The 26,303-nt window shown below is 37.2% G+C and overlaps 2 protein-coding genes across 2 annotated transcripts in view; one reads left to right on the top strand and one right to left on the bottom strand.

Annotated features, from left to right (window-relative positions):
- The window catches only part of LOC129242243 (uncharacterized), a 43,273-nt gene that overhangs the window by 11,051 nt on the left and 5,919 nt on the right, over positions 1–26,303 (top strand). The window lies entirely within an intron of this gene.
- On the bottom strand, positions 2,817–17,854 carry LOC129242767 (venom protease). The gene is made up of 2 exons (XM_054879599.1): positions 17,053–17,854; positions 2,817–3,727 (listed from the first exon to the last, which is right to left on the bottom strand). Exons 1-2 carry the CDS (start codon positions 17,523–17,525, stop codon positions 2,956–2,958), a joined length of 1,245 nt encoding a protein of 414 aa, XP_054735574.1. The 5' UTR covers positions 17,526–17,854; the 3' UTR covers positions 2,817–2,955.

A 26,303-nucleotide genomic window follows, 5' to 3' on the forward strand; every position in this document is an offset into this window, starting at 1 on the left:
TCAATTTATATTCTGTGGAAAATTTTATTTTTAATACCCCATTAGCCTAGGATTAACTTCAATTACGTAATGCTAGAATCTGGAAGGGCCGCAAAATACGTTCCACAGCTGTTATGGCCTCAAAATTTGATAAAAAAACGCTTTTCACGCATGCTTTTTTTATGTTTAGAAAAAGATGGAAATCTCTACGGGTGAAAACGGTGGATCCCAACAATTCATGGATTTTAACCATTGTAAAAATGCTCTGTGACTCGTTGCTTTATTCTGTTAAAAAATAAATATTTTCTTTTGCAAGCTGGGTATTTTTGCTTGAAATATTTCCTGCAGCTAATCTAAAAAGTTTTAATAATATTCAAAATTGATTGTTTTACTAGTTTGCAAGTAATCTGCAAAAAAATTCCTTTCGCATCTCAAAAACTTGACGCTAACACCTTCTTGGCCGATTTCTGGATACTCGTACAAACTCGTTTCGGAGCCAAAGATTCGCACCACTCTTTAGCTTATTGTTTAGACCCAAGTCTCATCCATAGTGATGAATCGACGCACAAAATCCACTTTGTCTTTTCGAAAATGTTGCTGAGAAATCCGCAGTCAAATGTGTTTTGTTCCATTGTTAGCGAATGCGACACCCATTGCGCACACAGCTTTCTGAAACCAAATACTTCAGTCAAAATATTGCTTGCTTTGTCCAATGAGATATCTAGGGCTTCTACTATATCTCTTTCAGTCATTTGACGATTTTTCAATATGATTTCCTGTATTATTTCTACAATTTCTGGCTTCTTCCTGTTTTTGGATGTCCTTGACGTCTTGATCGTCTTCAAGGGTTGTTCAAATTCTGCAGCTCATTTCTCTACTGTACTAATTGATGGTGATACACATTCCTTATACACATTCAACATTTGTTAATAATTTTGCTTTGCTTTTAAACCGTTTAAAATTAAAAAGTCAATCATCGCACGATAGTTGATTTTTTCAATTGAAGAAAATACTGTGACATGTTTAATTTAAATTAATTTAGTTTAAATTATTTAAGGCTCAGAATAAAGTTTATCTGCTATCCTTAATGTTAATCGATTATTTGCATGCTTTTCGGAACAAATTGTAGGCATTTTTTCTAATAATAATATGTCTTCTTTTGTGTCACTGTGCTCTCGTGCGACAGTAGAATGAGTTTACATACCAGCATCTGCAATTTCACACAACTAATTTAGTTAATGCACTGCAAATTGTTGTTTTTATTGCTTTTTTTAGTTTTTCCTTTTGCTATTATTTCCATGCATGCATATTTGCCTAGAAATGCTCTAATAAATGATAACAATAATTAAAAAAAATCGGCGATTTTTCCAAATTGTCATCGCCCTCAATTTTTGCAAATCCCCTGCAAACTGCTCAGTCGGTCATCCATCTTACTAGTTATTATCCATGTTTAGATACTTTTTTGTATTTATATGGAACTCATTCGTCATACAATTCTAATACATGCTAATATAAAGGGTGGTTCACCTAGTGATTAAAATTTAGCATTCTACTATAAATAATTTAATGCGTGTTTTTATTAGAAACTGTAAACTGTAAACACAACTTCATTCGAATGATTTTCACGGCTGTCGTTACAGTTTTTACATTCTGTCAGCCCAATTTTTCGGTATATTCTCGGGAATTTCGGCACTCATCACTTATATACTGGAGTTAAATCGCAGTTTTTAGGCAGCCATTTAGCATCACTTTTTAAGTAGACGACTCGATTTTCGAAAACAGTGCGCGAAAGATCGAATGCAAGCTGCATTGTGGGCATCTTTAATTTGAATGAATTAAATATCGGTAAGCATAGCGCAAAATCGTGCAGCATAGAATGTGAAGGCAGCTCAATTTCCAAATAACAAAAAAAATGAAGGCTGCAGGACCAAAACCCGGACCAAAAGCAACTCGTTGTAGAAGCATGACGATGTGCGAAGGACCCAACTTCTAAAGACCACAATTCCTATTGTTAACATAGTCACCGAGAGAAAAATGAGCTTCAACTGAAAATATCATTCTTCTATAAAAATGGTCCATTTATGAGAGAAAAATGAGCTTCAACTGAAAATATCATTTTTCTATAAAAATGCTTATCTTCAACCCAGCGATCTGTGGTCCATTTATAAAAGCGAACAGCTAAATTTCAATTAAATTTCTGACATATCACGGCTGGTACTTTAGCTGTCGAGGTAAAAAAAAATCTATAGTTCAAATTATAAATGCTAGACGAACCACCCTGTATGTACTTATTGCGCCCACTTTTCAGCTGGCTTTGATTTTTTTGGTTTTTACGTCACCAGCGGCATGAGAAGATATGTATTATATACGTATGTATGTATGACCACATTTAAAATACTAAATGCAAACAAAGCAAAATAAAAAAGTTCAAAAACAAAAATCAAGCCCAAATAGAAAATACCTTTAACACCAAAAAACTAATAGCAAAAACAGAAAAATAGCTGAAAAAACATCCGAAATGTATAATAGTTGCTGTTTCTTTGCATGCCACAGCTAATTATTGCCGCGTCTATCTTTCACCGTAATCAGCAGTGATGATTTGGGAAAGTGATTACCCAGTAGGAAATATTCGCTACAATTAACCATTGAAAATATTCAAGCGTATCAGCAAGCGCACTCCCGCATGCATCTTCATGTTTTCACACACCTCTGACATACTTATATTTTATTACCCATTTCTCCATTGCAATTTACTTTCACTATTCATTTATTTAATTTAATCCTGCAGATTTCATATAAAAAATACAAAATTTTTTAATTATTTAATTACCAAATAATCCGATAAAATATAAACGCTCCCTCATTTGGTTTGAACAAACCAGCAAAACTTACAAAATTATATTTACGTACTTCGAAACCCCCTACTTTAACAAAGAAATAAATCCGTTAAAATGCAATTGGTTCACGCCATACACCTCAATCGTTCTCATCGCAGAAGCACCCGTCTTTCGAATTCTCCATTATCCAATCCAAATATTTTGTTACGCGCGTATACACACCCGGATAGTTGGGTCTGGCGCAACCATTGCCCCACGACACAATGCCGATCTGTTCGAAACGTTTATCATCTGGCCGCATGCGTACTAACGGCCCACCTGAATCGCCTTGGCAAGAGTCGCGTACACCCACGCCCGGATAGCCTGCGCACATCATATTCTTGGTGATCATCTTTTGTGTGTAGTTGGTTTGTGCTACACAATGTTCATTATCCAACACGGGCACTTCCACCTCTTGCAGCAGACACGATGGTTTGCCATCCTCCTTCAGCGTGCCCCAACCGGTCGCTATACCTTTGGTACCGATGAATAGATCGTGGCGCTCAAAAGCACGTGGTAAACAAATTGGCCGGATGAAGCTTGTAATGGGCACGCGGTCGTTGAGGCGCAGCAAAGCGATGTCGTTATCGAAATTGGAGAAACTGAATTTTTGACTGAATGCGCGTAGCACGAAACGGGTTTCGGGACGCTCTTTGTCGTTGCAACGGTCGTGCTCGCCAAATGTCACTTTTATCATAAACCACATGAAACCTTTGACGCAATGCGCAGCGGTGAGTACATAACGATCGTTGATCAGTGTGCCACCACAGTAGAAACGATTGAAGTAGCTGAGACGCGCCATCCAAGGGTATTCGCTAACGCCAGCCGTCTGACCGCCAACAATGCGCGACTCATCATTGCGCTCACCGCACCTGAAAAGAGAGAGCGATTACAAAACTGAGTACAAATTGTACAAAATATATAGCTTTGAATTATGACGCAACATAAACTGAAAGCATTTGAGAAATGGATATTGAGTGTAAGCAACGCCAATCAACATGGGAAGGGATCTGCCATTCCAGATAATTGATATCTGAAGTCGGATAGATAGAATCGTTCGCATTATTGTTGAAGATCATACCATTTTGTTGTGGTTGTAGCAGCATAAACCTTCTCTATATATAGACGAGGAATTTCGTGAGGTCGTACCGACAACGTAGAAGGGATGGGCGCGTTCTCACTTAAAACCGATCGTTCAGAGCTAGTGTTTTTTAATATAGACCTATTATAAATAAACTCAATAAGGACTCGTTAAATAAACTTATATACGAGGCTTTTTAGCCCTAGACACCGAACGTCGAATCGACGAAGATTAGGTGGATGCAAGATGGATGCCGAGAATACTTACACTCTCTTCAGAAGAAATAGCGCATCGAGTGCTACAGGGTTCGGCAATCGAAGTGCAACTAACAGTCCAGAGTATTGTTTACAAGCGCGCGAAAGTATTTTGCCGAGAGTAAACGCGAAGAAAAAAATCAGTAATGGATTTCAAAAGTAATACTGGAAAATCCCAACCAGCGATTGTTCGTGAGCTCGAGCACCTTAAAGTAAATACAGTTTTTGTTTATCGCACCATTACTCGTTAGAATGATACTGGTAGCATCAAAAACGCCATGGATGGGGTCTTCAAAATATTGCAACGTCACGAGAAATGGTTCAAAAAGTGAAGAAGTGACTTGAGCGAAGTCCCCGACGAAGTGCCTATCAAATGGCGAAAGAACTGAAAATATCTGACCGCTGCATACCGAAAAATGGTGTCAAAGTCAAGCCCTACAAGATCCAAAAGGCGGATGATCTCACACCAAAGTAGCAACAAGTCAGACTTGAGAGAGCGAACATTGTGTTTTCGGACGAGAAAATTTTTCAAATTGAGCAATTCGTAAACGCCCAAAACGATAGGGTTTATTTCGCCAACCGTTCATACGAGAATGTGAGTCATCAATTGGCCACCAGGCGGCAGCACCCCCCACACGTAATGGTTTGGGCCACTGTAACCGCAGATAGTCGCTCTCCAATCGCGAAAGGTGGTCATATCGGTCAAAAGTAAATTGATTTTTAATTTTGTATTATCTTCACACATTTTTTACTTTGAATTGAATAAAAGTAATTTTCCAAACTAAATTTATGGCCTTTTTAACTGGTTACACTTCGAGTGCCGGACCCTGTAGAAGAAAACGAATTAAGATTGTCAATCCCAGCTATAAGATTCAACTTATCATCTGGAATTTGTTAACAAATAAATTGTCAAGCCATCAGCGTATAATAGAAACTGGGCATATGAAAAGTGAGAACATATGTCATTAACGAACAATACGAAAAGGAGCGGACCTAGAATACTGCCTTGACATGGAGTGAAGGATTCAGATGACACGCCGCACACTGGGGATTTAGCGGAAGAAAGTCAAATTTGCAACATACCACCTACGCAATGTTTAATGATATTTCTAAATTCCAGAATAGAACCAACAATAAAATCAAAAAGAATTACTGAACTCCGACTTACAGTTTTTTTTATAGATATGTCAAAAGTATAATTTTTTTATAGTATTGAACTGACTAAGAAAAAAGTTCAAAGCCCAAGGTGTTTTTTTTTCCTTTTGCTTGAGCCGACTTCCAATTTTTTATTTTTCATTTAGGGTACGATATTTTTATATATTTTAGCCGGAAGAACAAAGGCTGTGAAGCATTTGATTATCTTTTTATAATTAATTTTACGAAAAAAAAGAAAAAAAATTATATTCCTTCATATTCTTGGATCTGCAAGTTGAGCTACATTTACCTACGGTCAGAAACTAGTATCAATGTGTTGCTTAATAGCGTCTCTTTCAGTTTTAATCAATTGCAGGTGCCACCAGGCGCCACTGATTATTTTTTGGCAATGATAATAACTAAACGCTTTCCAGTGTGTGCATAATGACAACGAAACACTTTTAATTTTGTTTTGACATTTTGAGGGTAATTCAGAATTATGAACTTACATGTATCCTGTGCGTAAGTATTTGCTTATATTAATAAAAAAAAAAAAAAAATTATGAATTTTAAAAAACAATTTTTTTAAAAAATAGTTTTTAAACATGTTCTTTTCATACACAAATATATACAACTTCGTTAGTAGTAAAAATGTAAATATTTTTTGGGATGTATACTTTTTTCCGCATCTCTGTACAAAAATCCCCAGTGTGCGCCGTCAATAGAGAAAACACACAATCTATGTTATTGCTTAAGTAGTATTAGTAATTAGTATCAAAACTATCAACAATTCGCAAGCGAATGACGGCTTTGGATCAGAGAGGCTATCATATGAAAAATTTCCCTGAAGGAACTTAATAATCAGTGCTTATAGCATCAAATTCGAGAAGTATGAAAGCTACAATTAAGAAAAAGTTGTTTGTAATAGCGGGCGACCCTCAAACCATTTTTTGAATATTTTTCGTTCAAAATTAGCAATTTTGCTTTATCTGTTTCAAGTAGCGTAAATGTTTCAGCCGAAGAAAAAGAATAATGTAATGATGGTTTTGTGCAGAGTTTGCTCTTTATTACACCCACTTTTTCTAAAAATTCTGCTTAAAATCTGCGAAATTTTGGTAAAAATCTGTTGAATTTTTTTTTAATTTGCACAAAGTTTTATGGTTATTTGGTTTTTGTAGCAGAATTATTTTTATTTTCATAAAAACTGAAAAACTAATAAATTGTCAAAACTTGAAAATAATTCCCTGTGTGTTTTTATTTAACGCACTGCAGATGTATGCCACAAATTATGACCAGCTGAGTGCGGCGCGCATTTGGCCATCTCAGATTAACAAAGACAAGAGTTCAGAGTTGTTGTATTTATTTTTTGAATAGTGGCTGCTCAGAAAGATGCCAACTGGTTATTCATTTCGTATTTTTATTATTGAGAAATTAAAGGTAAAAAAAAATTATTAAAAGGGTCAAAAGTAAATCACACAACTTAAAGCTTAAGAATGAAAATAAAACTAAAATAAACTAAACTGCGTTTTTGCCTCTTTTCGAATTTCATTTATAAGCTACTGGTTTTCTTTTTTTTCTTTTGAAAGCCAAGCAGCTGTAGCTGCACAAACGCCGATATGAGATCGCGTCAAACCTGTTTCGAAAAAAATTTCAAACTCGTTAACTTGTTATTAATTTATGCAGCGAAGAAGTATAAGAATTGCAGAGCAACCAGCCTGCGAAGTGAAGGCAAATAAAGTTCCGAATAAAGAAAAGTAGTTGTATAGCTGAAAATTGGCTACGCTAATTGGTGTTAATCGCAGAACACGCGTAGTTCCATTGTAATCCTAAGCAGTTAACAACAATAAAAACGCGCGCAAGCTACAAACACTCACGATGCCAGTAAAGACTTCCCCGCTCATACAGTGCCACTACTTCTATGTGAGAATAATTAATTTTACAAACATCCCAGCTACTTGAAATTCACTTTCTGCCTATGCTGAAAAATCTCTCCAGCATCTTTTTGCAATTAGCAAGCATATGTATGTATGTATGTATGTATATATTACACTCACATACACTTGTACATATATACACTTGTAGGTAATTGCTTTAAAATTATGTTAATAGCCTATGAAGATACAACAGCACGCGTCGATGGCGGCTTTTAGCCCCTGGCAAACTTTAGCGTCGACTACACACTTGACTACATAAATGTGACACTTGTCGTTTTGATATGCACAGAACATAACTTGCCACTTAATTGTATAACAAGTATCTGTTGGTAATTATTTCATTATCTCTGCGCTCTTTCATAGAAAATTTAAGGGAAAAGAAATTTCATTGCTTCAGATTTATAGTTTAGAGAAATTTTTAATTTACTGCTAGTTAGGCTTACAGTAACATGAACAATGTCGCTCGTGAGTCATCCAAACTCTTGAATAATTCATTGACAACAATCGGCAATGGTGCCTGTGGAGGTATTCTGAAGCAAACTCTATCTTATTTGTAGAAAAATATCAAATTATATCAAAATATCACATGATATTTGTGAGACCTCTACGAGTATATGGGGCTCGAATACTATTAAACTCGTTAAGGCGTTAGGGGTAGTCAGAGGCCTGAAAAAATTATGATTTTCAATCGTTTTTTTTAGCTAGTCAATTTTTTTTATTTTACAAAAATAAAAACATAGCATTAGTACAGAATATTTCGACTTGACTCTAGCAAACTTTCAAAAAAACAAAATTAATAACTGCAAAAGTTATCGCTGTTTGTGTGGAGCCCTTGGAGATTCATTTAAAATCAATCGGACAAGAGAAACTAGTTTTATTAATAGATAATCTTTTCATTTCATTTATTGCCCAAAATCAGTTTAACATAGGAGTTTACAAAGTTATGATAAAATTAGATTATTTAGCATTATCCTAACATACATTTGTATTTATCTAGGAGTTCACTTCACTTATTTTTCTTTTGATTATACAATAGGTTATCATTATTATTAGGAATGTCTTGGGCATAATTTTAAAACTTATTTATACTCTCCCAAAAAATAGATAATCTTGTGCCTGATCGAAGCTTTTTTTTCAAAATTGACAATATGGCGGCCTCAGGAAATATTTTTCAGCTTTTCGAGAAAAAACCGACAGTTAATTGTTAAAAAAAATTGAAATTTTGAAAAAAAAAATTTCGATCAGGCGTGAGTTTTTTATGTTTTTCACAAGCAGTAAACATTTTATTGAAATCTACTAAGCGGTTTTTAAATTACAGTGATCACCAGATTAAAAAACATAGTTTTGAGAAAAAATCATTTAAAGTTTTGTTATCGATTCAGGAGCGCCCGAGTGTCCTTTGTTAATAAGTCGAAAAGTATTTGTCGGGTTTACTTCAATTTTTCATATAATATTTACAAGATATTATAAATACTTTAAGAAAATGCAAATAAAAACAAAAACTCAATTTTTTGAAAAAACTACTCAATTTTTTCGCGTAAACTTTGTTTTTATTTCGTAGTCTCATTTTAAACTTATACACTTCGCTCCAACTCTGTTCTACTTATAGTTTGTTGATTCCTTCCAAATAGTACGTTTTGTTCAAGTCTGAAAATAGCGATTCGTTTCTGCAATCACCTCCTCGTTTGAATAAAATCTTTTTACCGCCAGCCGTTTCTTTAAATTGGCGAACAAATAGTAATCTAAGGGATTCGAGGGATCAAGTTTGCAGAATAGGGGGGATGTGAGTTGGAACCTTTTTTCCATTGATTTTGTGACCCCAACTGCTCAGGCGTGAGCTGCTGAGTTGTTGTGATGGAAAAGGAAAATCACTCGACTTCCTCGATTCCAAGGATTGCCAAGTACAAAGAAATAAACCGATCTGGTAGAAACTTGGTCTGTATTATTCCAAGAGATGCTTCTAACTAAACATAGCCATGCATCGATCAGAAGTGCCGCATCTCTGACTTTGCACGGATTTTCCAAACGAGCCCCGTATCTCAAAAAAAATATATATATTTATGGGTATCTATTTTTTATATAAACAAAAATATTTTTTCTCAACAATTAGCCGAACATGCATTTGGTGTCGCCATATTATATTTCTAAAAAAAGTTGTCTTTGCCAATTCGTGTATCAGGACTTAGCATTACTTTATACGAATTTAACTATAACTTCAATAGAAAATATCTCGGAAATAAATAAAATTTGTTTGCATGTAAAAATATATTAATAAGGAGAAGAGGTGTATCTTATGTATGTAAGTATTCTTCTCCGAATCTGGCGTTCGCGAAATTGTTTATGTAATACGTCTGCTCACACATAACGTGCGGTGTTTTGCCTACATTAGGTGAGTGGCATTCTAATTTGTTAGAAGTCGAAAAATGGAAATACGCCGAATGAATATTAATAAATTGCTTGAGTAGTTGCTTGAAATTTAAATCAAATGTCTTTTCAACTTTAAAACCCTTTTGTGGAGGCATCATTATGCAAAATTTCGTATCGTATTACCAATTTATGTATGTGCACTCAAGCAACATATTTCCGACACCACTTAAACCCAGATGCACTAAAGTCACTTGGCCACATGAATGCTGGTTAGATCTCAAATGTTAATGAACTGAATTTTGGGCAATAATTTTTGAGACGTGTTTTTTATCGATTTTTTATGGGACGTAAATTTGAGAAAATTAAGTTTATTGCAATCTAACTGAAACGATGTTGATGTGAAACCCAGCATAATTTAGAAAGGTGAAGGGAGATATTTATTGGAGGGTTAACACACTTTTGAAACAGGATGGATATGTACAGTTATGGCCAATGCAGTGTTGGTCAACATGTGAATAGAGTGTACTTTTACAGAGTTGCGAAGTGAAAGCATAATTACATGAGAAAGTCATCAGGCTATTTGAGTCTAACTATGATGGTTGAAATTCTCTTTCAAAGACGTTAAATCGTTCTTCCACTTTGATAGTTGCGCAGCAGTTATTTGTCTTTCGTTAAGCAGAATTTCTGCCCAAACATAATAAGAAGTACAAAATTTTGAAGCTTAACAAGCTAGGAGTCCATAATTAGCAAGAAAATAAGATCAGAAAATGGAGATGGATGGGCCTCACATTAAGCAAGCTACCTGACAGCACAACGGGAGTGGCGCTCGAATGGAACCGAAAAAGAAACAGAAGTTGCGGTCGACATTGGGACACGTGGGACACTACAAAAATAACTGGCCGGAACTGAGTCAGATGCAAAAGCCTTGTAGACGCCCTATGCTCTAAAAGGGAGTGAAACAAGGAAGAAAAAAAAAAAGAAGCGAAATCTAAATAAAATTGTTTCAAATGATTTTCAATAATTCTTTATTGTCTTATTAATCGCTCAAATGAGTTTCACGCAGGCGCTAAGGCACTGTATCTTTTTCGTGCTAATTGGCGCCAATTAGAAACCACAATGCCTTTTCTTTCTTCTTCTTCACTTGGCTTATACAGCTCATTGCTCCATTTCCTTGATACTCGCCATAACATTGAAAAGATCCCTAATTTTTTCATAGAATATTTCGCTTGAATACCCTAACGCTCAAGTTTCTGCACTATACGAACGCATGGATGCCATGAGTGGCTTTCAAGTGGTGTTTTCTTCTCATCGTGAGACGACTTTCCTGCTCACTTACCTACTTAGCACAAAATAGTACTTGCTGGTAAAAGAAGATCTCCGTTCGATTTTGAGATTGATATTATTGACTGTGTGCGTGTCGCAGCTGGGTTGGTGCGCTACTACTATTCGAAAGTGCAAAGGTTCGAAACTCCGGCATGAAAAACCAAACGATAGGAAAAGTTCTTTCGGTCGCTCTTCATAAAAACCATCTGCGATTCGTAGGCGGCATAAAACTGTAGCCCCTCCATTTGTGCATCTTGCGCTATCTTTTCGATTTATGGTGAACTCGGAAGGGCACAGACAACAACGTAGGCTACTGTTCGCAAGCGTGGTAAGAAGTGTTCTTCTGTACGGTGCACATACCTGCCATTCCGAACTACATCACTAGAAGAAGCAGCGCTTGTAATATCTCGGCTTTGCCCAATAGACATTTTAGCAAGGGAGATGGCCGAATCCTCAAAAAATACATAAAGTGAAGGAGAGTTGTTGAATTGGAATGGCTGAATTGGTAGAATAGTTCGCCGAACGGACGATGGACCTTTCGCTTGATTCCTTCTGTACGAAGCTGGTTAGACAGACGACATGGGTATGAATTTGCACCTTAATTATTAATATTAACAGGACACGGTTGCTTCAAACTTTATTTACATAAATGGAACACGACCCATACCGCACCTACTATTTGCTCTTTTTGCCTGTCCGCAGTTTGAAGCCGAAAGGATTGACTTGAGAAATATGGTAGGTTAAATCCTGGTTAATATTAAGCTTGAGTCAAAACAAAACTGGTCCACTGTTTGCCATGTAGCAAAGAAACCCTCACAAAGTTGAGTTATGTGGAAATTTTCATAGAAAGGCAATAGGCCGCTCCCCTTCCGCGAAGTAATACCAGTAGTGGTTCCACGGGCAAAGGGAAACGGAGCAGGGGTTGGCTTTTAGTGAGGTGAGTCGAAAGGCGAGTCACACAATTCGGCTTTCACTGCTTTAAGCCACTGGTGACACAAAAAAAAAAGAACACCTTAAGCTATTCTAGTGAGGCGATTAAGCATGTGGAAGTAAAAAGTCGCTAGCTCTTTCGTGAGACCATTTACGCAGTCAAAACAAAAGATGTCCAAGAAACGAACCTCTTTTTTCCAAGTATGCTGATGCAAGAAATCACTGGCACTAGTTTTATGAAAGCAATGAGTTTTTTCCTATACTCAAAACTTCAGCAAGTGAATGATCTACAAAAATGAGTAACATTTTTACTACCTACCCTAATGTTGCACTGTTTAACAGCCACCTCCCTAACAATAAATTAATTCTCTCATCCACTACGGCATTCAAAGGATAAATAGAGTTAAATAAAAAGTCATAGTCAGTAATATAATACGCAAAAATGCAATATAAATCACAATGCACAAATATAAAAATACAAAACCATCAAAGTCAATTGCTTACGCAATACTCCACTGGATTGACAGATTCATAGATCGAAGCAAATACGCGCACTGCAGTCGATTGTGGCTAAAGCAATTGAAGCCAGAAGACGCAGCGTCAGCCGAAGCAAAGAACAACAAAGAATGTAGTTTGCACGTACGTACACATACAAAAGGGTATTGTTGTTTATTTTTATTGTTGTGGCATAAATAAGCTTACGACATGCATACGTTGCAAGTAACATTTATGTCGTGTTGTCAATAAAAGAAAATATAGTACAGCCTGAAGACACCCAACTAGCGACTTGCAACATGAAGCATGTCCACATCTCTGAGTGCCACTTACGCAACATTGCACAACGTACTCGTAATGCATCCCGCAGCAATCCTACAACACCACCAAACTTATTTGCTTTCTCGATTGTCATTCTGAGGCAATAGTGTGCGATTTTTCCTCAGCAACGTGGACAAGTAGGAAGTGGAAATGTAGCTCAGGATGGCAAACGTGAGTTGGAAAAATTAGTTTTTATCTTAGCACTTGTTGTGTACAATACATAAATTGCTCTTTTAACTGACAAACAAAACAAGGTAAACATGAGATGCACCTGCGGTGAGGCAAAACTGTAAAAAAACCATAAAGAATTTCAGGAAGTAAATTTGTAGAAAAAATTTGCGAGCTAATATGGCTAAGTGCTGTGCATTCTTTATGTGTGTACACATGTTATAAAATTTAAGTCAACCATATGTACATATATGGGCATGACCGAGAAAATGGCACTCCAATCAACAAAGAAAAAAAATTCAAAAATGCCTGTATATGAACTCAAAGGTATCTGTTTAAAGTCTTACTGGTCACTTTTAGCAGATGTAATGCGAGGTGGCCGCCGTAGCCGTATGGGTTGGTACGTGAATACCATTCCAGAGTGCGTAGGTTCGAATATCCGTGCTTGAATTGACAAAGTGAGCGGTCCCCCCTTGGCAGGCAATGGCAAGCCTCCAAGGGTATTTATTTCTGCCATGAAAATGCTCCAGATAAATAACCATTTGACGTCCGGGGTCGGCTCAAAAACTGTAAGTCCCTCCATTTATAATAAATAATAATTTAATAAAATTAACAATTGAGTTTTTGAATAACTTTTTTGCTAAATAAAAAATTAGATTTTAAGTGATGAAATCTTTATTTTCATCCTTAAGGGCCTGCCTCAGTACAGTAACTGTCTAGTTCACAAATGCCAAATATGATTGACTTATGACACCATTTGCAAAAATTATAAATCTTCCTATAGGGTACCGGCCGCCGTTGCCGAATAGGTTTGAGCGTGACTACAATGCGGTGGCCTCAAATTTGAAATCCCTAGTAGGCATGAAACATCAAATGAAAGCAAAAATATTTTTTTCTTCTATTGATCGCACCTTAGTAGGCAATGGCAAACCTCTGAGCGTATTTCCGCAAAGGATGATAAATTACCGGGTTTGGCGCAAGAATGATAGAAACAGATGGCGCACATCAGAGAGTGCACGACGTCGCATGGAAATGCGACCAAGATGCGAACAAGAATGCAGGAAGAAGAAAAAAGCATACAAACAACACACGAATAAATTGCACAAGTGCGACGTCACACTCGTCCAATCAATCGTTGTTTAGACGGCAACGAAGCACTATGAGCGAAGACTGTGTCAGTTTTTTCCTATATCACCACAATATAAGTTTTTTCGTAAACAAAACGATGTTATGTTCCCTGTGATGACAGCCAATCAGCTGATTCTTTAAAATCCGCTGAGAGCTGGTTAATGGTCTAATCTTGTATTTATATTCTATAAAAAAGCATTTGTCGTTTGGAGGCGACATAAAACTGTAGATCCTTTCATTTGTAGGAAAACATCAAGAAGTACACTTTAAATTGGGCGAGGAGCTCAGTTAAACAGCAAAAAAAGAATCAAGGCGCTAATAATCTGTAGATATAGAAGTATAATAGATAAAAAATTCGGCTGTCGGGTCCTCAATACTAAAGAATGACCAAAGCACAGAAGAAACCCGTCATCTCTCGAATCCAATGGACGACACAACCATTATTATTGATGCAGCTTCATCGAGAAGTGCTTCTGTTTACTTCGTAATTCACACATATACGATTTGTCGCTAAAAAATAGTGAGACTGACGCAGCTACAGGTCTCTTTTGCGAAAATTTTGAATTCTCATAAAACCATTTTAGATACAAATGTTATAAAACTCCGCCAGTATAACAAATGGATATCCTTGTTATTAATATTATCAAAAATATGTTATCCTACTATAATCGTTATCAAAGCTCTTGCAACGTTAACTTCGGCATTCCTTACCCTAAGAAATTATTCTTAATTAAATCGTAGCTGAGGACGCTTATAAGATCAGTAGCAACATATGGCTGTGAAGAATTGGAACTGACATCTAACCTAAAGAACTACCTTCTTCGGTTTGAGCGTAAATTCCAAAGAAGGATATTCGGACCGGTAAGAGAAGTTGATAGATCTTATAGAATAAGATACTATGATGAGATTGAATAGCTGATATCACGTTAAAACATTGTGGGTTCCGCTAAATCTCAGCGTCTGAGATGGTGTGGACATCCACTCAGGATGGACGAATGTGAAGGAAGCACTGGCTAACCCCGAGCTGTAATTGCTATGATGACGATGGTGATGAAGTCGTAGTGTGTAGTGCCTTTTCAGACGGTAAATGTTATTTGGCTCTCGATTTCAATGATATATGGAGAGTTACCCCTATATAATTATTATTATTATTTAAGTCATTTCTGTTTAATTTGTCAGTGTCCGGTTATGACACCAAATACCTGTCCAGATTGAAGGTCGGTTGAGATTGATGAGGGTTGTTTTCAATCAGTCTAGGCCAGGTTATTTCTAACCATTTCAGACCTGTTATGTTATCAAACATCCTCTAGTGTTGTCAACGAAGAGAAAATGAACTTATTCTCCACCTGGCCAAAGTCAATGAAGCCAGGTTCATGGACACTTCATAAGCCACAGTGGACCGTTTTTTGTTAGGTTTGTGATTTAACTAAGCCAACTTAATACAACTAAGCCAGAACTTTTTCAGATAGTCCTGGCTCAGGTTATCAGGTTTTGAATTTAACTAAGATTTTAGATTTTAGAAACACATTTTCATGGCAACTTAGAAAGGCTTGGTAAAGCTTGCTTTTGGCAGGCTTTCTATTAACTAAACTAACCTAAGCTACTTTAGGTAGTTCTGATGGACCTCATTTGCGTCAGGTTTTCGCTCTACCTAAGGCGACCGACTCATTCCTCCACCTTGTAGTCAAACGGTCGGCAGTCCAAACGCTTCCCAATCTTAAAGAAGGTAATCTTAAAGAGCATGCACGAATTTTGGGTTCAATCCTGTACTCTCCGTGTCTAACGGTGTGTGACAAGAAGGAAAGAAAACGAGAATTCTCCAAGAATTTCAAGCTGCTCATCAAAGATAGCTCAGCTTGGAGAAATAATGAAATATATTTAAAGCGGAGAGCACAGGTGGGGCTGGAATTGTCGGGCCACATTTCAAGAAGGCAATTGCAATGGGAAAAAGGAATTCCATTTTTCAGGCGGAGGTCCACGCCTGAGAGCTAGGTGCCAGGGAATGTCTTCGTAAAGGCATGCGTGGTGTTAATATCAAGCAGCCCTAAAATCGCTAGATAGCTTTTCATTTTAATCAAGGTTGGGTTGGGGACGAAGGAAATGAAATTGCGGACACTTTAGAGAAAAGGGTGCAAACACTCCCTTCATTGGCGGGGTAACCAACACAAAGATTCAGACATTTGTTTTACGAGAGCGGGAACAATGAGGCCTAATGAAGTACTGGAGAGCCCACACGGGCATGCGGCAATCGAAAAGACTAATTGATGCAGAACGTATACAGGTGGAGGCAATCCTTAATCTCAGCAGAAAAGACACAAAGCACTACAATGAACTACTAACAGGACATTGGAAACTCAATTGCCACATGAAAAAAATTTGTATGGCAGAAAATTATTCTTGTAGACTTTGTAAAGAGGCACCTAGGCATTGCATGCTCGTACGCCTGATAGGTGGAAATCAGTTGAAATTCGTTAGCGTATCGTTTTATAAATGTGATGAGAATTTATTCTTGCTTATCTTAATCAATTTCCAAATAATTAAAAAAATTTAATTAACAGGCAACATTAAGAGATTGAGCCGAAATACGGCTTCCTTTGGAGAAACAAGTGGAATGTGTTTAGTTGATAAATAAATAATTATATGTTTGCATTAGTATTTGAGGTAATATATTGGCGTTGGCACTCGTAACAGTTATATTGCGTGAGCAACAGTTTTGTGCCCACAGAGATGACAAAGACGAAGTGGCTGATGTCGGTGCTGATGATAATGATAACCTGATGGTGACGACGATGCTAAAATATGAAACACCAGGGGAAAACTGCAATCGCACACCGCTGCAGACTTCCTGCAAGCCAACACGCAGCTCCGAAGAAGAGCACGACTTGCCACTTTAATGGGACGCAGATAAATAAGTGTTGGCATGTTGTGGGGCTGCCTGTTGATTTACGGCTACTTACATATATGCTTATAAATATTATGCAATAGTGTATGTAAACATGTGTGTATAAGTGGTTCTATATGAGTATGAGTGGTTGCACATATGCGTGCATGTTTGTATGTACCTGCAATTGCACGTTGTCGTCGTTGTGTCGTGCGCTATCGCCGCTGACGCCTGTGCGTTGTTGCGATTAAAGATGCCAAACCAATTTCTGATGGGATTGAGTTTGCTGCTGGGAAGTATGACAGGTTTGACAACGTCCACACGTTGTTGTCGCTGCTGCTTTTGTTCGTGTTGTTCGTGCTGTTGCTTCTGATGAGCTGCCGATGCTGACACATGCACTTTTTTTGCTGGCTGCTGCAAGTGCTGGGTGTAGGCATGATATTTTCCGGGAATTACGATCGATGAGATGACAGTGGGCGCACTCGCTGTTGCAACATCATTGAATGTAGTTGGTTTTGCCTTTTTTGCTGCTATTGTCGCCGCTGCTGTTGCTGGCTTTGATATGGTTGCTGTTGCTGTTGTGACGTTCAACAGTATGCAGGAAATTATTATTAGAATAAATTGCAACTGACGTAAGTGGAACATTTTTAGCATTTTGCTATGTGCAACGTGCCCATGCGAAACTGCTGCACCAACACACAGACACACGTATGCAGCGGTACGGAAAGATATTTATTAATGATTATGCAATTAGAAGTGTTTAGTTACGTTTAAATGCACTAAATGTGAGTGGTGGGTTGTTGTTGTGTATTGTTTTTGTTTTTGTAGTAGCTGTGCTTGGTACTCTGTTTTTTTTATAGTATTGTTGGAATTTTACTTGTTTGGTTTTTGTTTTTCTTTTTTTTGCCGTTGCCGTTGCTATTGTGACTTAATTAGAAGTTTCAGGTTCAGGTTGTTTTTATTGTTATTCTAGTTTTTTTTTTTTTTTTTTGTAATCACAACGGTGCTCTTGACATGTGCTGCTGTTCGCCTTTTGATGAGTGCCACTAATTGTGACAAGACATGCGATTAACCGTTGATTTGGATGCGCTTCACGGCACTGTATTAAGTGGATATTTTCCAGCTGGCTGCAAGAATTTGCTTACATACAAACACACATGTGCATACAGTTATTGTTTTTTTTAGTTTGAGTTTGTTTTATGCAATATGAAGTTTAACCGTATTCAAATTTTTTACTTAAGAAAAGTCCAAATTTTTAATCACGGGCTATTGCCTGAAAAATAAAACCTTTATGCAATTTTGCATTTACTGTATTAACGCTTTCAGATCCATGGCTAAATACGTTTTTTTTATGGGCCTAAAATATAATTAGACTCTTAATTTGGTCTGCCATAAGCCTTCATAATTTTCGAGAACTAATAAAATTTACGCTTTATACAATTTTTTAAAATAAAAATATATAATGACTTAAATTTTATAAATTAATTTAAATTTATAATTTTTTTTTAAATATCTCAACATGCTTGCATGTCTCATTTTTACAAACAAAACGAATAAGATGACCATAAGAATGTCAAAAAATTTTAAATAGGAACTTTTAATGGTCGAATTCAAGTAAAGGGTTTTCCAATAACAAGTGTTATTTTGAATAGCCCGCTATTTCGGTAGATGTCACTTTTGAAGCTGTCATTTTTTGATATTTGACAAATAGAAACTACGCCATTAATAAAAATGGAACGATACCCGCTTAAACAACGCACTGAGATTATTAAAATTCGCTATGGGTCATCGTGAAGCACCTTGACGGACCGCAATACAGAAATTGGTGAACAAATTCGAGCTGTTGGGACAAGTTAGTGATGTGAAGAATAAGACCCGTGCACGTCGCTCAGGAACAGCCGAAAATATTATTGCTCTAGCCGAAAGTGTTCAAGAAAATCCAGGTTTGACCATTCCTCGTCGTTCTTTGGAATTAGGCATTCCACATACGTCATTACAACGTATTTTCCATAAAAGTCTTAAGGCTTATAAAGTCCAGTTAACACAAAAACTCAAGCCGGCCGATTACCATCAACGTCTTGTCTTTGCGGATTGGGTCGTTGAAATGCATGAAAATGATTCGGAATTCCATTGAAAAATAATCTTGAGTGATCAGGCCCATTTCCACTTCGGTGGCTTCGTCAACAAGCAAAATTGTCGGATCAGGGGCTCAGAAAATCCAAGAGTTATTGTTGAAAAGCCTCTCTACCTCAACGTGGTACTGTTTGGTACGGTTTATGGTCCGGCGGAGTCATTGGACCTTACTTTCTCGAAAATGAAGCTGGAGCAACAGTTACGGTGAATGGATTGCGCTATCGAGAGATGTTTAACGATTTTTTATGGCCGGAATTGGATGGTATTGATCTGAACAACGTTTATTTTCAACTAGACGGCGCTACGTGCCACACAAGCAACGAACCTATTGATCTTTTACGGGAATAACACCTCTTATTGGAAAACCCTTTATTTGCAAATAAGGAGAAAAAAACTTTGCATACAAACGAGTCTATAAGAAACTAAGCCAATATGCACATACCAGGGTCAAATTTTTCTTTTTTAAATCACAGAACCATTTTGATGTTATTTTTTTCCGCAGGGTGTTTCTTTTCTAGTTCATTCGGTTCGTTAATAAACTTTCTAACATCGTTTTGCAGTGCTAATTTTTCTAATTTTTTAATAATAGTACTAATTTTTAAGTTGTATATGTTTCATTTATATTTTATTATTATTTTTTGTGCTATTGGAAGCAATATTTGTTTACCCTAAATATTTTTAACTAATAATAGGGTGGGCTTCTTTATTGAGCTTAAACTTAATTTAAGGAAAGTTCTATTGAGTTTTAAATCTGCTGACGTTTCAGTGACCGAGTGCGTAACTACCTTTCAATTAGTACCAGCGAATTTCGTCTATGAAGCGTTAAATGGTAGAAAAAAACAAAGACAGCCATCGAAGCTAAATTTCTGTTATGAAAAAGGCTCTCATAAAAACCATTTGCTATTCAGAGACGATATGGAGAAAATATTGGCTAAACAGTTAGTAAGCGTAAAGAATGTTCTACCTAAATGAATCTATTGCAATCCTGTTTTATCTTATCTTTTTTATTTTGTCTTATCTCAACTTATCGTATTCTAATGTATCAAGTGGGTCATGTGCTCATCCAGTGCTAAGTGGGAGGCGGCTCGAGCGTTTACTGGAAAATGCTATGACTTTAATTCATTGAATGGAAGCGCAAGGTCAGTTACATCAGTAGCAGCCACAGTTGCAAATGCGACATGGAGATGAACTGACAGACTCTTGAGTCAATCATTCACAATATGATCAGAGAGAAGACAAGACGATAGTTCGTAAATACTGCGCAAACTATCGCAAATACTGCGCAAACGTCCACAAGAGAGGACCTAGACGCAGGTACCTGGTTGTGACAATAGACATAAACGCTGCTCCACCTTGATGAAATGCTTACAGCTGGCCCAGGGTAGAAATCAGCCGAGGAGGAGAAATGTTATAGTGTTATTGAGAGCGTGCCCCATGTACCCCTAGTAATTAGGAATTTCATACTATTTTATACAATATAAGTTCCAACTTCTACAACGAAAACCATGTAACTTGAAGCTCCACATGAAAATTGAATAAATTACAAGAAATACATAAAAGTTTTCAACTTTATTAAAAAAAATTTAGAATAATTCTCAGTATACATTTTATAGCACTCCTGAACAGGTGCTTTATATGGAAGAAAACTTTCAACTTTATTAAAGAATTGTTTGAATGCATTTCTGGAGTCGGAAAATGAAAAAAAACTAGCACATTGAAATCGAAAAACTCAGTCGCATTATTAATTTCGAACAATTAATTCTAAAACATCAAAAATTTAGCTCCCGCGCTTGGGATATAAAAAAATGGTTTGAAAGGCCAACCTTCGCATGCATTTCAGGCTTTAAAAAATGTCTCAGAAAACCACCCAAATTCGATGGTTGCATAAGAAGGTAAAGTCACTTTATTTGTATGGAGAAAAAGAAAACGAGACGTACAATACAAACCACAGAGAAAGCTCTTGCGCTTATAAATATCAAATATCTTGCTGAACCTGAAATCTCTAATGAAAAATTGGTAAATATTCTTTCTAGCTTATCTTCATGTGATTTATGACAAATTTTAAACGAATTCTCTTACTTTACTGCTCTCTACAACTTCACGTTTACTTTTCGCTATTAGCTACGGCTCGTTAGCACATCAACTATTACCACTAGTCAACTAATACTACATACTAGACAGTACCATTTAAATACTGAGTTACTCGACGAGTGTCATAAATCACGCGTTGCACTCACAAACAAATCAAACAGCAGACTGAGGACACAGCCCTAATTCATGTAAATGATGCTTAACGTATTTTCCGCACTAAAAATGTTTTAAGCACCTAAAAACTAGCATTTATATTAACCTAATTTCAAATTTAGAGAAAAAAGTAGCGTCTAATGTGTCTTCAATTTAGGGCAGATACACCAAAGAGATAAAATTTAATAAATAATAATAATATTGTTGTTGTAGCTGAATAGTCAGCTAGTTTTTTGTGTTGTTTTTGTTTTAGAAGTTGGAAAACTTTCTGTTATGCTTTCATACACTTTTTGGCCGTTTTAAAACATGTTCTAATATCGTCATTTATTATTTATGCATTGAAAAATACTCCAAAATCAAACACAGTTGTGTGTATTCATACTTTGGCAATCACGCACACTTCGATAAACGGCTCCCGCTGCGCGTATTTTAAATTTTTAATTATTTGTCGTAACAAATCACCTTTTTATTTTAATCACGTCTTTTTAAATCACATTCGAAGCCACTTTAAGCCACTGCGCGTTTGCTTAAGCTGAATTCACTCTGTTGCTGTTGTTTTTTTGTTAACTTTAGTTTCTGCTTTAAATTTTCTTTTTTTTTAGTTTCAACTGCTATCACCGGCACAACATTTCACGCGAAAGTCTTAAAAGATACTGAATGTGGGGTTTGGTGTTCGATACGCCGTGGCCGTGGCCATTGCCAAAGTCGGTTCCAATGCTTCTGTCGCTGTCGCTGATGTTGGCAATGGCGTTGGCGATGATGATGGCGCTGTTGGCGTCGATTCCCGCACGCATTGTTTTGTAATTGATCTTCAAACGCTGCAGAAAACGGCAAGCGCACTACGTTGACAACACAAAATAAACAAACAACGTTTGGAAGTGTGTGTGTGTCTGTCTCCAACTAGCTAGCTAATCAACTACCCTGTCAGCCCACAACGCACTGCTCCCTGCACCGCACACCTCTCAAAGAAACTCTGCACTTGTTACACGAATGATTAGTTGCCTTGGCCGTGGCTTTTAATTTTGGCCTCGCCTTCATCTTCGTCTTTATCAACATCATCATTAGCATCTCCATCATGAGCTTGATTACGAATGTCATTAGCTTCAACGACTTCGTGGTTCTTCGGGAAGCCAGCTTGTTGCTGCGTCTGCTTAGGTATTCATATGTATTTCCTTCAGCAGCAGCCAGAACATTTTACACATGCGCACAATTTCAAGCGCTTGAAGAAAGTCTTTGAGTTGTGCGCTCTTTTTTTGTTGCGTGTTCTTTCCATTGCCAAAGCGTTTATTTAGTTACTTTGTTAATCATGCAGTCCGGATGTTTAGTTAGTCGGTCAGCCGCATCTCTCAGTCAAGTTTACTTGGTTAGCGGCTTGTTTGGTTTGTTATTGCTGCTGATTGCGGCCTTTCATGGTGGCGACTAACTCCTTTTTGTTTTTATTTGCTCTTATTCTTCTTGTGTTTTACAGGCCCTGCAAATGTGTGCACGCCCACATCTACGAGCGCTTTTGTATTTGTAACATTGTCGTATTAGTGTCCAGATTGAGTGGCTGGCACGGCACACGCGGTGCAAATGGCCAGTTTATGCTAATACGTTTTACGCTCGGCTGACGTTAGTCAAGCTGACAAAATAAGAATCGAATACACTGAGGAAAATGTGCGGTGTCTAACTGTGTAACTTTAAACTTCAGCTCTTAATTATAGAAAGTTGCCACTGTTTTGTCATCACATGGACGCAGAAACGTAATAGAAAATGTGCAGCGCGGTCAGGATCAATCTTATCAGCCTCCCTATGGAAACCGATATGGAAAGGATAAAACTCATTAGGTTCCCTACACAAACCGGTTGTCCAATCTTCTCTACGAATACCAAAGAGCCGATCCATATATTTCTATACTAATTGGATCAATTTAGGGGTTGGGAGCTTGCTCTCATTTTGTTTTCGATTTACTACTGTTTTCGCCACTTTTAAGGCCTAGCTGACAACTTTTTGAAAGGTCGCACGCTGGTACCCTGTCAAATAGCCAGACGGCTATCTATTCTTTGGAAACAGCCGCCTTTCTCTTCAAAAGGTGCTGTGAAATGCTCGATCTCTTAGCAAAATGACTGACACAATTAATTTTGTTTTCCAAGTAATTTCTGCATAGAAAATAACTGCAAGGCTAGCTACCAAATACTAGTTTGGGAAGAAAGATATCCATTACTTTTGCTCAAATGTTTTAAAATAGTTTTATGGTCGATCTTTGGCTCCTGGGCAATGTTACGACTACTAAAATTCCGGTTAATCTCGATTATTTCTATGATTTTATTGACATTTTCGACATTTTCTTTAACATAAAAAATACCTGAATGGAACCGATGAAACCAAAATTGCGCTCTTACAGTATCGGCACCAAAAACAGCATTCACAATTTCAGCGGTCTGACTTGTAATTAACACCACAAAATAAGAGCGGACGAATTTTCATCTACGAAGCCTTGGCCAAACGGATTGAAATCGACCCATTTCTTAAACGGATGATGACTGGGCATGAGAAATGGGTCACATACTACAATATCGTTCGAAAACGATCGTGGTCAAAGCGTGATGAAGCAGCTCAAATGGTAGCCAAACCAGGACGAACGGCTAGAGAGATTCTACTGTACTGATGGGACTTGAAAAGAATAATTTATTATAAGTTGCACCCGTATGGCCAAACATTAAATTTAGATCTCTACAGTCAACAATTGGATCATTTGAAGCTTGCGATTTATCAGAAACGGCAAGAATTGGCCAACAGAGGAAGTGTTGTATTCCATCAGGACGACGCAAGGCCACACACGTGGTAGTTTCTATCGATAAAAATTTAAAATATCAAATTTAATTGAGGAAGCAATTCAAGTATATATTCAAGTATACAGCTAATAAAAAAAAATTAAACAAGCTTACAAAACTTTCCTTTCATACAGGCACGCACATAATTTTGATTGTGTATTTATAAAGGCAGTTTCATTCGGACACTTAATGCCACTCCGTACCTGCACACCCAAATAATTTACTTATTTTTCAATAACATCAACAATTGTTGCATTCTTCCAGCTGCGAAATGTGCAAAAAATGAGTAATATTCCACCAACTGGTTTTTGAGCTTGGTATTGCCCTACTTATGAGCCTGCATATGCATGTATATATGTATGCAGTTATGTATGTACGAGTATAAGTGCATTGCCACAATAAAAGGTGCATGCAAATTCCTCCTATGGGTTTGTTGCCTGGCACAAAAATTCGATTCAAGATTCTTGATATATTCAAAGGAATGTTCATATGTGCACGTATGTATGTATATGTGTGTGCGTGCAAGTACAAATAATTTCCCTCATACAATTTGGCATTTCAAGAGCATAAACTCTTGAACTGAATCTTTGTTATTTTGAGCGTAGTGCAGCTAAATGCAGTTGTCACTACTTTCATTCGACGTAAATGCCATTGTGATACCCAGCAAGCCAGCTTTTTTTACCACATTAAAAAATCTCAAAATACGATTATAGTTTGCATGTACGAAAAAAGTCCATTGGGATTACACATCTTATAAGAAACGGCAATGATCGACTGTTAGTTTTGGTTTAAAATTAGAAAATCGCCGCATTCTGCTTAGGAAATTCCTTAAACCACTAAATTTCAATCCTGGGATAGCCCAAGAAACAGATGACGGGAGTTGAAAATTGCCTATCATTTTGTCTCAAGTAAGCGATTAAGTGAGGAAGTGCGGAAGTGAGGATTAGAAATAATATAAAGATTGATATCGGTACTTTTTCGTTTTATCTTCCCAAAACTCCTACTATTTCGGTATTCGATTTTCACTACTTCTGAGAGATCGACAAAAAAGAATGGCACTGAATTGAACACATACTTCCTTTAAGGAACACTGGTAATTACTACCACTCACTAAACCATCTTCGAGCCGAGCTTTAACATGCAGAAGCAGAAATTTGATTAACCCTTCAGCAACTTTTTGCAGAGCATCCCCCATAGCCCCCACAAGAGACTTCCTCTGGCAGCTTTGTGTATACTACCAGATGTGTTAGGATTGCTTCCCTCGTACATACATACGTTACATTGATCAGGGTCAAAATCGTTTAAGCGATTATTGCGCCAATCAAGAAGAAGAATATAACTCCCTAATCGTCTAATTTGTGGGTATGTGCTGATCCGGGACGGAGCAGTACTCCTCTAATACGAGCTCCTATTTGTTTACTATAAGTTCGGTAAATCTTTTCATGAAAATATCTACGGGAAGTCGTTCCGTGTACAAAGTGATTCAATATGACTGGAAATAATTCGAAATTACAAAGATCCGAATGGAGTACTTTTGACACGAGCTAAATATTCAGCCGATAGTACATAGGCCGAGCCACTAGAGCTTTCTATTTGTTACCCAGGGATAAGATATTTAATCAATAGTGACTTTTCTACCAAATGAGCACTCAATACAGGTAGAAGAATCAGTTTATTAACTTTACTCACAAAGTTTTCAGGAAAACATCCAAATTCATATTCCAACATCCAAAGTCATATAGCTTATTTTAAATGAGGCCCAACTGCCTGGGTCATACAGGCGAATGGACACAAACGCTCCGGCTCTGAAAATATTCGATATGATGCCCGATTGTGCGATAGCAAATGAAGGGAGAGGTCGCTGCATTGCCATTTCTGATTGAAGTTAGTTAGCACGACTGGCGCGCTTTGTTAAACTCGGCCAAAACTGCATAAGCGGTTATCGCGCCAAACAAGAAGAAGACTTACTATAACCTCGAGTTCATTCTGCGGCGTCTGTCGAGTGAATAAAGATATGTGAAATTGCAAACGTTGCGAGCAATAGCTTACTACATAGGACGCAATCTCAAACGAAACGAAGAAGTAAGAGAGATGAGTCAAATCACTGACGTAGTAAAATGGAGCCGTAAGAGAATAAAAGATTGGAATCAGCATGTAAAGGGAATGGAGACGGTCGGTTGGCAAAGATTGTGATGAAAGGTCAACTTAAAACCCCTCGACCTCCAGGAAAGCCACCAAAGCG

Source organism: Anastrepha obliqua, chromosome 3 (genome assembly GCF_027943255.1).
Source record: "Anastrepha obliqua isolate idAnaObli1 chromosome 3, idAnaObli1_1.0, whole genome shotgun sequence".
Lineage (NCBI taxonomy): Eukaryota > Metazoa > Arthropoda > Insecta > Diptera > Tephritidae > Anastrepha > Anastrepha obliqua.